The following is a 12,788-nucleotide window of genomic DNA, read 5'->3' as shown; positions in this document are numbered from 1 at the left end:
TACAGAACTTTAGATTTTTATTGTCTAGTACATTTACTTGTCTTCTGGTTTATTGAAGCAATACGTCAGACAGCACTTGCCACAATAGTGTCTGTCGAAGTGACTAGCCATGAAGACTCCTGCTCCACACTCCTCAGAGGGGCACTCTCGGCGCAGACGACTGATCTTGCCGTTCTCATCCACCTGGGAAGAGCAAAGAAGCAACCTCTCATATATACTCACGATCTTTTAGCACCGATGATAATTTTGAGTATTTTTCTTTGGCAAAGTAGTTTTTGTGATAGTTACTACATGAAACTTCTTGAAGTGAAGTTCAGAAGTGCCCAATTGCAACAGTCACGTTCTCTATTCAACAGGGGGATATTTGCAAATAGAAGGACTTTAAATATGCCAGGCTACATGCAGACTAGTTACAGGCTTCATGTCCTTCCTGGTGAGAGCTAAGTTTTCATCAAGTTTCACCTAGAGTTAGTTTACATACCTTGTAGTACTTAAGCACTGCAAGCTTAACCTTCTTTCTCTTATGCTTGTTCTTCTTGGGAGTAGTGTAAGACTTCTTCTTTCTTTTCTTGGCACCACCACGAAGTCTCAGCACAAGGTGAAGAGTTGATTCCTATTTGTAAACCACATGAAATAGACTCAAAATGCTTTCTCAAGACAAGAGCAGCATTTAAGCAGGCTTTTTCTTTTATTTACAGAAAGTAGATCTTGAGCTCCAGGCAACTAGGAAAGCTCTAAAAGGATTTTTCGTTCTTAAGTCTACAAATGAACAGGCTGCAGAGAACAGTGGGCTGCTGCATCCCAAACTTCAAAAGGTTCAATTATTATAAAATCTGTTGTGACTATATTCCTCGATTCTAACTGCAATTGCAGAATAGTTTCATGATGTAACTAAGCCAAACCGACAGCTATTTGTTGCTTCTCTTTTCTTGTGGCACTTGCTTGCTGGCCTCACTGCCAGGTTAATCTGGCAGAAGTGAGGAGATTTTCACATTAGCCCCCTAAAGGCAGCTCACCAGAGAGGGCCAGGGCTGACAGAAGGGAAGCACTGGAAGTGGAAGCTGTTAGAAACGTTTTTTTCTGACCTGAAACTATAGACTGGGCTGCACCAACTGTCTATTCTAGTCCCAGCATCAGCCAGAAGTCCTACCCAACCCGAAATCAACTGATTTGGTTGAATTCATTTGAAGCATTTCTTGGGCTTAGCAGCAAAGGTCAGTCTGCTCTGATAATGCCACCTAGTTGGTACTACAACACCCTGTTCAGCTCTTCCTACTCACTTTCTGAATATTGTAGTCAGACAGTGTGCGTCCATCTTCTAGCTGCTTACCAGCAAAAATCAGTCGCTGCTGATCAGGAGGAATGCCTAATGGTGACATAAATGAAGATGCAATGAGGAATGTGAACTATGAAATTCTGTAACAAAACAATAGCTTGCAGCAGGCAATCACATCTGCATAAAATACACACCAGTCCAACCGAGAAGGGAATAATAAATGCATCTTGAGCTTACCTTCCTTATCCTGGATCTTAGCCTTCACATTTTCTATAGTATCAGAAGGCTCAACCTATTGTGAAACAAAACAATGGAGTCAAAACGCGCTTTGCCTTTTAATTTGCCCACAAAAGCAGAAGAAGCCAGAGGAGCCTCAGACGCTTCGTCTATGCTGTCCCGGCCAGGCCCGCGGCAGGGTCCGCCTTTCTCCGCGCATCCCGACATTTCGGTGCACCACAAGGCCCCGCTCGGCCCGGCCCGGCGGCTGCCGCGCTGCAGCGCGGAAAGCCCGAGGAGGGCGGGCGCGGCCCGGCCCGGCCCTGCCCTGCCGCTGCACGGGGCCGCGATGCGACCAGGCCTTGCGGGCCTGCGCCGCCCCGGGGGCCGCACCTCGGCAGGGCGAACCCTCCCCGGGCCCCGCTCCCGCCGCCTCGGCGCGATGAGGGGTCCGCGGCGGCTCACCTCGAGGGTGATGGTTTTCCCCGTGAGGGTCTTCACGAAGATCTGCATGGCGAGGCCGTCACCTGCGGGGGAGAGGCGGTGAGGGGCGGCAGGGGGAACGCGGCCCCGGCCAGGCGTGCGGCCGCGGAGCGAGGGCTCACTCACCCGCGACCTGCTCGCAGAATGGCGGCTGCCCGAAAGAGCGCCGCGCCGGCCCGCACGGGGTTTCCACCCGCGCCGGCGGAGGGGCGGGCCGTAGGGGGGGAACTACAGCTCCCGGCGCGCCTCGCCGCCGCCGGCCGCGCTGGGGCATGCTGGGAGCTGTAGTCCCGCCCGAGGGGTGAAGTGGGAGTCGTAGGCGGGAGCAGGCGCGGCGGGGAGGGGGAACTGCAGCTCCCAGAGTGCACCGCGGGGCGCCCCGCGCGGCGGCGGTGAGGGAGAGGGAGGGTTCTTCCGGCTGCCGCTCGGCTGAGGGCGGCGGGGTTTGTAGAGCAGCGACGTGGTTGTTGCTGCTCTTAGCGGTGCGTGGAGGTTTGGGGAGTGGCGGTGTTTTGGGTCGCCGTGTCTCCACAGGCCTGCGCTGCAGCGTGAAATCCCAGAAATGGGTGCCTTCGCCTCGGTCCGGCCCTGTGGGGGCAGTTCAAAAACATGCTACGGCCCCCTGGGGGTTCCCTGAGACGGATGCCCGGGTTGTAGGGCAAACGTTTTTAAGAATTAGAAAAGTCGTGGGTAAGATAGGAATAGAGGAGGACTGGGAGTCACATTTGGAAATTACTCACTGAGGGTGGTTTGGAAGTTACTTGTTAGGTGTTTTTATGCTTATAAATTGAGTATGTGAAGGGTTAAGGGGTTAAAAGTCTTCATTCTGACTTGCTTTAATATGTGAGTATCAGCTGATACTATTTTGACAATTTCAACTCTTCTAGGTTTTGGTCTGAGGTGGTTGTTGAATAAAGGAGGAAAGAGGTTTAGACTTTGTAAGAAAGGTGTAAGGTCGCTATGCCAAACCATGTCATGGGAGCAGAGAAACATTCTGTCCTCCCTTCCACCCTTTTTGAGAAGGACAGGAGATTTCTGGAGACCATATGAGCATATATATTGACAGAAACTGAGAAAGTGGGTTGCTCTGAGCAGGGACCATCTGAGGAGTGTTACATTATATACAGTGATGCATTTGACATGCAAAATATTTCTCAATGAGCAACAAACAATAATTAATCAGTGTTTTACTTCTGCTTTGTCTTCTGGGGAAGAAGGGTATAATTGGGACCTGTTGGTGTAGTTACAGAAATCAAGGATTGGTGTATTTTAAGCTGGGTTTTGTGGCCCTGTATACACTGCAGTCAATAGAAGCCATTACCATGAATTCATACTACCAGACGTTACAGTAGGGTTCATGTTTGCTAAGCACTTTTCTTAACTTTATGGCAGTTTTGAAATGCTAAAGCATTTTAAAGCTGTCCTAAAACAGGAAAAAGTCTATATAACTAAAAAGATCTATGACATATATCCCCTATGCCCCGTATTAGCATTAACAGCTCTTCAGTTCTGCTGAAAAGTTATTGCTGAAGTTCCTGAAGGACTCTTGTCTGCCTGATGGTGTCTGCCTGTTTCAGATGCTGACTGAGGTGGGAGATGCCAAAAATAGATAAGGATTCTTAGTTTTCCAGATAAATAGGAATAAAGGTTAATGGGTCTGCATTTAAATCATGAGTTGGAATGGTATTTTAAGATACCAAAATGCACAGCCCCTGTTCCTTTGCTTTTCCACACCTGTAAGTGCTAAGGACATTTAGTGTTCATCTAGAGAAAGTGTCTTCTATTACATGGCAATTGTTGCTGCAGCAGTTCAAAGAAGTGTTGATTGCCTTAGTTTTAATATCATCAGCGATTACCGTTACTTGGTTTGGGGGCTTTTTTTAATTATATTAGAGCAGTGCTGTGGAGCTTGCTCTGAGGAGTATTATTTTGTCTATTCATTTGATTTTAAACCTATCATGCTTATTAGAAAGTTCCAGAAAGTTGTTTTTCTGTTAATTCTCTCCATATAAATATTGCATCCAAAAATACATTCACACATAATACAGTACGTTACTGCATAAAAGAATATCCTGACTTCAGTCAGACAGGAATATAAGGCATTTATTGCCAGATTCAAGAATGGCCAAAGGAATGTGATTTTTTTTTCTTCATGGGAGAATAAAAACTCTGGAATCTGAGTCCACAACTCTGTTATACTATAGGAAAAGAGCAATGGAGCTTGAAGACAAGTAAATTATCTCTAATAATGTTTAAAGCAAAATATGTTGTTTTAATTAGGACATGAATAAATTAGTTGTTGCTGGCTTATCTCATTTATATCTTTTAAATGTTTCAATTCTTGTTTTATTTTTATATGGAAGCTGCCAATGATTGTGTAAAACTTTGCTAACATAACGGTGTTAGATTTCTGCTCTGCACATCCTGGTGCTGATTCTTGTGCAGTCAAACTTGAGGTGTAATCAATAAAGGCTTTGCTTGCAGAAAAACTGGAGGATCAGGCTCAGAAGTTAAACACACAGAGATTCTCTCCACCTGTAAAAACAGTATAGCCTCAGAGTGAGGCTATTGCATTATTAAAATGCACTATCTGAGTTTGAGAAATGGAAAAGTGAGTGAATCGCTCACTTTTTCTCATTTGCAGTCTTATACTGAGGAAGTATTGTTTTGTAGCTGCATGTATGTAGCAGGATTCTCAACAGAGTTAGTTATCTTGCCATATGCAGTCTGAAGTAGAATAATATGGGACACTGGAGGGACAGGCTTTACTGGGAACAGCAGAACAGTATGACAGCAAGGCTACTTCAACAACTTTCAGTACTGATATCCTTGCAACCCAATGCAGAAAAAGAACAAAGTAACAGTTCCTGGGTTTTTTGTTGGTGGTGATTTTGTTTGTGGTTTTTTTTTGTGTGTGTGTGTGGTTTCTCTTTTTTTCTCTCCAAAATGAAAGCTATTCAGAAGAATTCTGCAAAAATTAAAAATGTAATATCAGAAATTCATAATGTAAGAAAGATACCCTCAAAAACCTTTGGCACCCCGGAGAAAATAGCACATCCTCTTATTCTCAGTTGATAAAAAAAATGTCTTCATATAAATGTATCAGTTGATAAAGTTTGTGGTTGGTTGTTGTGTTTTTTTTTAAATGCTTTAACACTTTTAATTCTGATTTGCTTGTTGAGATCATAATGTACTTATCCTACACTGCCATATTTTATATTTTAGCTCTTGATGTCCCTAGTAAAATGGCTGAAGATTCACTTGAATATTTTGAAAGGTAAGAATAATATGGTTATTGTGCTCTGCATTAGCAGTTTGCAATATCATAGGTAATGTATCATACTGAATGCAGTCCTTCCAGGACATGTTCTTTTTGTGACCCTTTTGGTGTTTGTAAAAAGTGCTGGCGTGGCAGCCCTGCACGTTAAGTCAATTGCTTATCCATTTTCAGAGGTTCTTCTTTGGCCCTTTTCCTAAAGGGACTGAAATGGAAGAGACCAGCTGTTGAGGTGTTTCTGATTTGCTTATTTCTGTGTGTTGTGAAAACTGACAAGCTATACATTTCTATGCATACAGGTGAAAATGTACAACTTGAGGGTTTTTCAAAAGTGTCCAGATGCCTGGAGGAAATTGGATATGAGATGCTTTTGAAAATCCCAGTAATGCAGCTGTCTACTTCTAGGTGCCTAGATCTCATTGCTAATATAATCCCTTGACATTAAGAATAGGAATTAGTTCATCAACTCATTTCATATAGCCTGCTGTGTAACTATTACAGAGAAATAACCCTCTCCTGTTTCTGAATTAGCCCTTCCCAAATCACAGTCTTTTGTTTGTGTGGGTTTGAAGCTTATATTCCAAATTGAAGATAAGAAAAGCTGTAAGGCTCTTTTTTTTTTTTTTTTCTCTTTCATTGTACATTAAGGACATGCCCTAACAGGCGGAGGGAGGTAGCTCTTTCACAACCATTGCTTTTCGTACTGTTGGTGAGGTATTGGGTTAAGCAGTGATCTTAAGGTCTAGTATAAAACTGTTCCTAATGCAATGCTGAAACTGTTTTATTTCTATGGATAAATTATAAGAAGTAGACAAGAGCAAAAGTCTACCTGCTAGTTTGAAAGTCCAGTCCTTATTGTTATGGGTGTTAATTACTCAAGCTTAGTCTTTTGGGTCATAAAGCAATATTCTTGTTAGCTTCATTAAAATTAGTTTCTGAAATCTGAAGTCTATAAAACCTATTGATGATTTTAAATATCCCAGATAAATGCAAAACAGTCTTTATAATTTCATCTTCCTCTCAATGTTTTTGTTTGCATTTGGAAACAGAAAATTGAGTGATATTGATGAAGTCAGAGACTGAAGCAGCAGAGTATTTTGTCCTTCCTTTGGAAGGAGGCATAGGGGCATTGCTGAACTTTACAAGATTGGTGTGGGGGTTTTTTCTCTGCATATTTTATTGGCTTTTGTTCAAGTTTTACAGGCGATAACTGAGAGAAAAACTATGATAAGCTAATATTCAGGATCTCAATTACGAAATCAGTAGTCTTAGCAGCAGATGTAATATTTTCTGTATTATCACTTGAAAAACTGCCTGTTTTAAAGACCCCACAACCCCCCTGAGACTTACCCATTACCTGTCAATGTTAAAATACTGTCATGAACGCTCTGCCTTCAGTTTTGAGCAACCTTCATTTGGACTAATTAACAAAGCTTCTGATATGACTCAACCTTACAAAAGATTCAGTAAGAATTTTGTCAGGGGCATTTGGTGGGTATCAGTGAACAAAGTCTAAAACTTAAGAAGTCTTAAATATTAGTGAAAGTTACTTTTCTGGGTGCTCAGCCAATGACTTCTGTTTTCGTCCCTTTAGCTGCTACCTGCCTTAAAGGAAGAAATCTCCTTTTGCTGAAGTATTTTGACACTCTGATAAACTCAAGTACTGCAGCTGGACATCTTTCAAATTCAGCCATAACTCTGGAAGCAATCAAATGTGCATTGTCTGAAAAGCACATTGGGTTAAACAGCAAAGGTATGTGGATATTCTGCACTGAGATTCATGGAGAGGTATGGGGATATGCCATCCTCCTTTAATTCCCAAGTCATGAGTCTTTGCCTTTTCTTCAAAGTAAATCCTTTCAAACAAAACACAAACAAAAAGATATTAATGGGTGTCTTTTTTTTTTACTCTTTTATTAAATCCTAAATTCAATACGAGCGTAGACCAAACAAGCAATATCAACAACTCCTTCTGAAGGATGCCTTTTGTTTTGGTTGCTGCCAGCCTTTCTTACAGCATTACTCACTCCAGTTTTGTTTGAGACCCTTTTGTCTTACACTGTAGTTAAAAACTATATGGATATAAGATTTTCACAGCCTACTGTGGATTAAGAAAACATAATTACTAGGATATGAATTTCTTTCATTTTATTGTTGATGTTGGTACCAGATCCACAGTTTCAAACACAATTACGCTAAAAACATGCTTAAACTGTAAACCCTATACCTGCACTTAACCTCTGTTTTTCTATTTATGGGGAGAGGGTACAATTATATTTGAATTTCCAGAAATCTGTCTGTTTCTGTATTTTTGATTTGGAGAGACATTAAGATGTCAGAGATACGGTTTCCTAATCCTGCGTAAATTTGTTTGAAATGGTGAAAATCATACTAGAACAGTCTGGTATTAAATTAACTCTAATGCTTGCTTCTGTGCTGAAAGACTCCTGAGAAAAGCAACAGCATGCTTTAACGCTAGCCTGTATTTTAGTTTTACATTGGAATTCTAAACCACCTTGTGTCAGGATCAAAATACCACTTGTTTGTTTCAGTCCTAACCCCTAACCCATCCTGCTAATGCAGCCTACCCTTTGACATGCTGAAATCGTCATTGTTCTTACACTAATAAGACCTAGCTAGTTACATCATCACATTGAAACAGTGTTTCTCAAGCCATGCTTTATGAGCACCTTGGGAATCACAAAATATTACTAAATGCAATGTTATTAGACAACAGCTTTGTTCCTCTAAGGTGAAAGAGTGAAAAGCAACTGTAGTTTCTAGTTTAAAGTATTACAGATGTTTAAAGTAGTCAGGGATCTGCAAATTGTTTTTAATTGTTTGCTGGAGAAGCCGGTTGAAAAATACTCTGTTACTGAAACATAATGATGCCTTGTTTGTATAGGTAAATAGGAGATTTACTATGTAGTTCTGTACTGGTTTTAAAAATGTTGTTTGATTTATTTATTTATTTTTAGTATTTGCATAAATCATTTAGATTGTAGGCAAAACTGGTAGCAACACCTGTAGCAGACAGTAATTGCCACACTATATTATATAATAATTGCCACACGATTGTGCCACTGTAAGCATGGCAGAATTTTATCTGTTTCCCATTCCTGTGTCCTTAGGTAGAGTTTCTTAGGAAAGTGTTAAAGCTAGCTGAGCTACTTCTGAGGGCCATACTACAAAATAACTTGTTTTTGTTAATATGACAAAATTTCCTCCAGTCTTTCTTTAAATCTGCTTTGTACTTTGGAGAAAATGTGAAATTGGACAGCAAGCTAAATGGGCTCAGGGTGTTGCCATTTTTTTGTTCTTATTATAGTCCCTGGAAATCTGACTAGGCTTCTAAAACTTACTTTTTTTTTTTTTTTTGACATGTTCATCTGTGTTTATTGTGAGTCTGACAACAAAAATTACGAATACCACCAGTACTGAGTAGACCGGCTTACACAGGCTGTGCTGCGGAATACGCAGCAATGGCCGCTCTACTCCATCACAGCTTGGGAACAACATAAGCGTTTCCTTAATCCTGAAACCAACTTCCTATTGCTTTCAGTGCCCTTAGAGCCCTCTTTTCTGCAGCTGGGAGGTTAAAGAAGAGAAGGAATAGGCGACTGTGGGGAAAATAACAGAATATTGGTGAGGAGGATTGTAAACACACTGAATTGACTTGCAGCTGGTGTGTCAAAAAACATACTAATTGTTGTTGGGCCTTGTGTGTTGAACAAGTAGAACATCTATGTTTCAGTAACATAGGCCTGTGATAGACACCCTATCGAATGTGCTTGAGATTCCTGCCCTGCTGCGGGAAAGATCAAAGCAGAGTGGCCAACTACACCTGCGCAAATGTCTGATAAAAGGGCAAAACCAGCAGGTTTGGTGATCCTCTAGCGTGGACTGAACTCCATGGTGCCTGTGTCCATGCTGGTGTGCCTCTGCCCAGGTGCTGCTTCGGGGATCCCCCGCTTGGCAAGGTAACAAAAGTAAATTAACTCTTTGCATTTCATCCATGTTTTTATGGTTGTTTCTGCATCCTGCCTGTGCCAGCTCACAGTAACTTTCTCAAATGCAGAGAATTAAGGCTGCAAGGGCGCAGAAGAGCTGAAAGCGGTATAGTTTAATACTTACACATGCAGAAATATGCCCATCTATGCGATCTGCTTGTAGTTTGTTTTGAAATATTCCAAAGTTATGGAACACATTAGTAACTCTGGTTTGTTTCATTACCTAGTCGTCTTCAGGTTAAGCTTTTCTGAGGCAGTAGGAGATATTATTTATGACTACGGGAAAAGTGGAACCAAGCAATGAGTCAAAGTGCCTGGCATTGGCTCAGGTCACGTATGGTCAGTCTGGCACACATAAAAAGTTACTCTGTGCCTATGTAAACAGGGCTGAATATCTGGAGCCATAGATTATATTCAGTAACTGGAACATTTTTCTTTAGGTAAATAATAAGGCTCTTGTATTGTCTTTTATGATTGCTCTACAATATATTTATTTCAGTTTTAATGGTGATGTTTTTGCTTACATTTGTACAGAAAGCATCTGAAGTGAATACAAATATCTGAACTTTTGTCGTTGTGTTTACTGAGATGTCAAGAGCTCTGTTAAATGTCCCATAATATCAATACATGCATGCTCTGATGAAGTAAGGAATTACTTTTTGTACACATGCTAGAAAATCTCCACAGTATTTTGGCAAGGACCCCAGTAGGAGGCTGTGGGGGCTCTCAGAGCCTACAGTTCCAAAACCAAGGTTGATTTGACCCTCTCTGGTGGATTGTGAGTTCATTAATCAAATGATGAAAGGAAAGAAGGGTTCCCTGCATTCTTTCTTAGGTTCCTTTCTACTTAGCTGCCTTCTGGCAGTGTCCTTTTTTCTTCTATATGTATTCTTGCTTAGAGTGTTGTTGCTCAGTTAAGTTACAGTTTTTCATTCTTATTTTATTTCCTGGCCATATTTCAGATAATTTTAAGGGAGGATTTTCAAGTTATCATCTCTTCTAAGGTTTGTTGATTTTCTCATTCTATGAGATTTTTAAAATAACTACAGGAAAAAAAAAATCTTTTTTTTTTTTTCTTCCAAGTAAAAGAAGGTTAGATTTTAATGTCATCACTAGCATTTCCACAGTCTTCAGGAAAATCAGTCAAGATCACTGTGGTTTTTATGGTGAGGAAAGGGAGAGGTGACCATATGCAAATACGTAATAATCTTCCTATTTGATTTTTCAGATAATTTATTCTTTCTGTTGGAAAACTGCCCTACCACTGCATTAATTTGCTGTCTCAGTCAACAGTGGGTTAGAAAATCCCCATTTTCATCTGTGCGGGCTATAATCCCGTCTTTTGTCTAGGCTGATCACAAAAAGCATGGTTTTGAGCTATAGGGGAAAATAAGCAAGAAAAGTAAGCACAGCAAAATTTTAATAACAAACTTTTAAACTTGAAATTTCAATTCAACTCCCGTTTCAGCCTATAAATTACTTTGGATTCAGTGCTCCTAGTTTATAATGTGATCTGAATAAAAGTTTTTCCTTCACAGTGAGCTGAACCGTGCATTCTTGCATTTTCCGGACCTCCAACAGGGATGAGGGTCACTGTGTCAGATTTGAGGGCCCATCCTGCTTGCACTCAACACACAGGTTCAGTCTGTGCTCTTGCACAGAGCCCCCCTTGGGGCAACTCTGCCGCTGAAATAACTCTGCAGGCACTTCGCCTGCTTCTAGCAGAGCCTCTATAGGCTGGCTCTTGGGCAACCTGCAATTTCAGCACTTACTGCTTGGGACACAAAAAAATAAACAAAGCCCTACTTTGTTGTGAGGTTTGTAAGTTTTCAGAGGGACTTCTTTTTACACTGCCAGACACAGAGGCAGAAGCTCTTCAGGCAGCATGAACTCAAGCCAAGGGCAGACAGCTGCAACAAACCACATGGGCAGCAAGTGCCAGGTCCTGAAACCGCTCTGCAGACAAACTAATACTTCTCTGCCTGGGCTTAGCCAGGAAAAGGGCTTAAATTTATGGATAATATTTCTGAAAATTAGGTTTTCTGCATCCAGGGATGGTTATTTGCATCTATTCTGCTTGTTGTGTCTTGCTCCAATAAACTGCCCTTAACTTCAGTGCCTGCAACTCCCCTGTCATTCTATTGCTCTTATGGCTTTCAGAAGTGATTTTGAGTGCAATCAGGGATTTTGGCCTTTGAGTTTTTTCAATTAAAATAAACACTGTTTTTTCTTATGGGTCTTTAATTTGATCTCACCTTTTTTTTTTTTCCTTTTATCTCAGTCTTAGGATTTATAATCCATCTATAAAAACAGTGAATGATTTGTGCAGTATGCTTAATATGAATAGTACAAAGCTTATTAGAGCAAACGCGGGATCTGTAAATGCAGTTGTTTTTTTCTTAGATACATTGGAACGGGTTATTTAAATGGTACCCTCTGTACTTTGGAAGACTGGAATAAGATAGCAGTTGCTTGTGCAGAAAATAAGCATGTAAAGTTATCTCAGAAAATCGAGTTGATTCTCACCTCACAGGATGTAGTGTTTAAAAATTCACCAATTGAAGATTAAAAAGATGCAAGGATAATGGAACGTGTTTTCTGGGAGTTTTTCTATGTAACAACAGAGGGAGCTCTTACAGCAGTCAAGAGAAGAATCCTTTTAGCTCTTTGTATGAACTGTAGTAAACACAAAGCATGCAGAAACAGTGCTGAGAATTATTTTACCATCAGATATCAGTTATTTGTCCCTTTTAATATGTCTGTGTGAGAATGTGTGCATGTTTGTATTTTGTTTAACTGGAAATATATTCTTAGTGTAAAAGAAAGTTGGTGTCTTGTACTCTGGAATGGTATGGTATGGTAATGGTATCGATTTACTTTCCATCCCGTTCTCAGCTTTGGTACATTTTGTCTGCCCTTTAGTATAGTGATGGAGGGAGATAATGCACAGGCTTTAGAATCAGTGTGGGTATGGGAAACTGCTCCGAGTGGATTGTCATTCTGAGGGAGCTGGGCAAAGGGCATTGTGCAGTGTAGACATACCCTGATGCCTTGGTCTTTTTGTATTTTTCCTGATAGGCCAGAAGGCTTGCATCACTAGAGTCATAGTACAAGTCATAGTTTCAAAATAATCTAACAAATCCTGCCAAAATACAACAAATGTCTACTTAGAACAAATTTAGGCTTCAGTTACATGCATCTACCTGCTCCTTGGATTGCTGTGGGAATAGTATGATTTGAGGACCATATTACACTGTAAGAGCCAGTACGGAAACTTAGCTTAGAGTGATTAGTAAGAGATGGGTAATTCAGTCTTAGGGAAAGGAAGATGTCCAACTGCAGCCCTATGCCAGCAGATTCACTGGGTGGATATTGGCAGAGCCTCTTTTTAGCTCTCGGCCCACAACCAGTATAAACAGGAAGAACACTGAACGTCGTTTACTGTTGTCGCTGTGCTACGTGTTCCTAAATAACAGATATCTCTATAATTAAGCTAGATATAACTACTGCTGTTGGGTTTTTTTTC

The 12,788-nt window shown here is 40.9% G+C and overlaps 2 protein-coding genes across 2 annotated transcripts; one reads left to right on the top strand and one right to left on the bottom strand.

Moving 5' to 3' along the window:
* RPS27A (ribosomal protein S27a) lies at positions 1-2,142 on the bottom strand. Its single transcript, XM_082481594.1, has 6 exons — positions 2,102-2,142; positions 1,958-2,019; positions 1,514-1,568; positions 1,281-1,366; positions 482-613; positions 1-183 (listed from the first exon to the last, which is right to left on the bottom strand). Exons 2-6 carry the CDS (start codon positions 2,003-2,005, stop codon positions 34-36), a joined length of 471 nt encoding a protein of 156 aa, XP_082337720.1. The 5' UTR covers positions 2,006-2,019; positions 2,102-2,142; the 3' UTR covers positions 1-33.
* Positions 2,120-11,831, top strand: CLHC1 (clathrin heavy chain linker domain containing 1; the record flags this gene model as incomplete). Its single annotated transcript, XM_082480217.1, is given in 12 exon segments — positions 2,120-2,259; positions 2,510-2,565; positions 3,027-3,106; positions 4,042-4,110; positions 5,201-5,252; positions 6,847-7,005; positions 9,490-9,542; positions 9,544-9,622; positions 9,625-9,650; positions 9,654-9,679; positions 11,544-11,680; positions 11,683-11,831. Coding segments are annotated over 12 exon segments (1,026 nt in total).
* Between the last annotated feature and the right edge of the window lie 957 nt (positions 11,832-12,788).

Source organism: Vanellus vanellus (assembly GCF_965231255.1).
Source record: "Vanellus vanellus genome assembly, chromosome: 3".
In the NCBI taxonomy this organism is placed as follows: domain Eukaryota; kingdom Metazoa; phylum Chordata; class Aves; order Charadriiformes; family Charadriidae; genus Vanellus; species Vanellus vanellus.
Note: the sequence above shows the minus strand (reverse complement) of the source record. Positions and strands in the feature narration are given on the sequence as shown.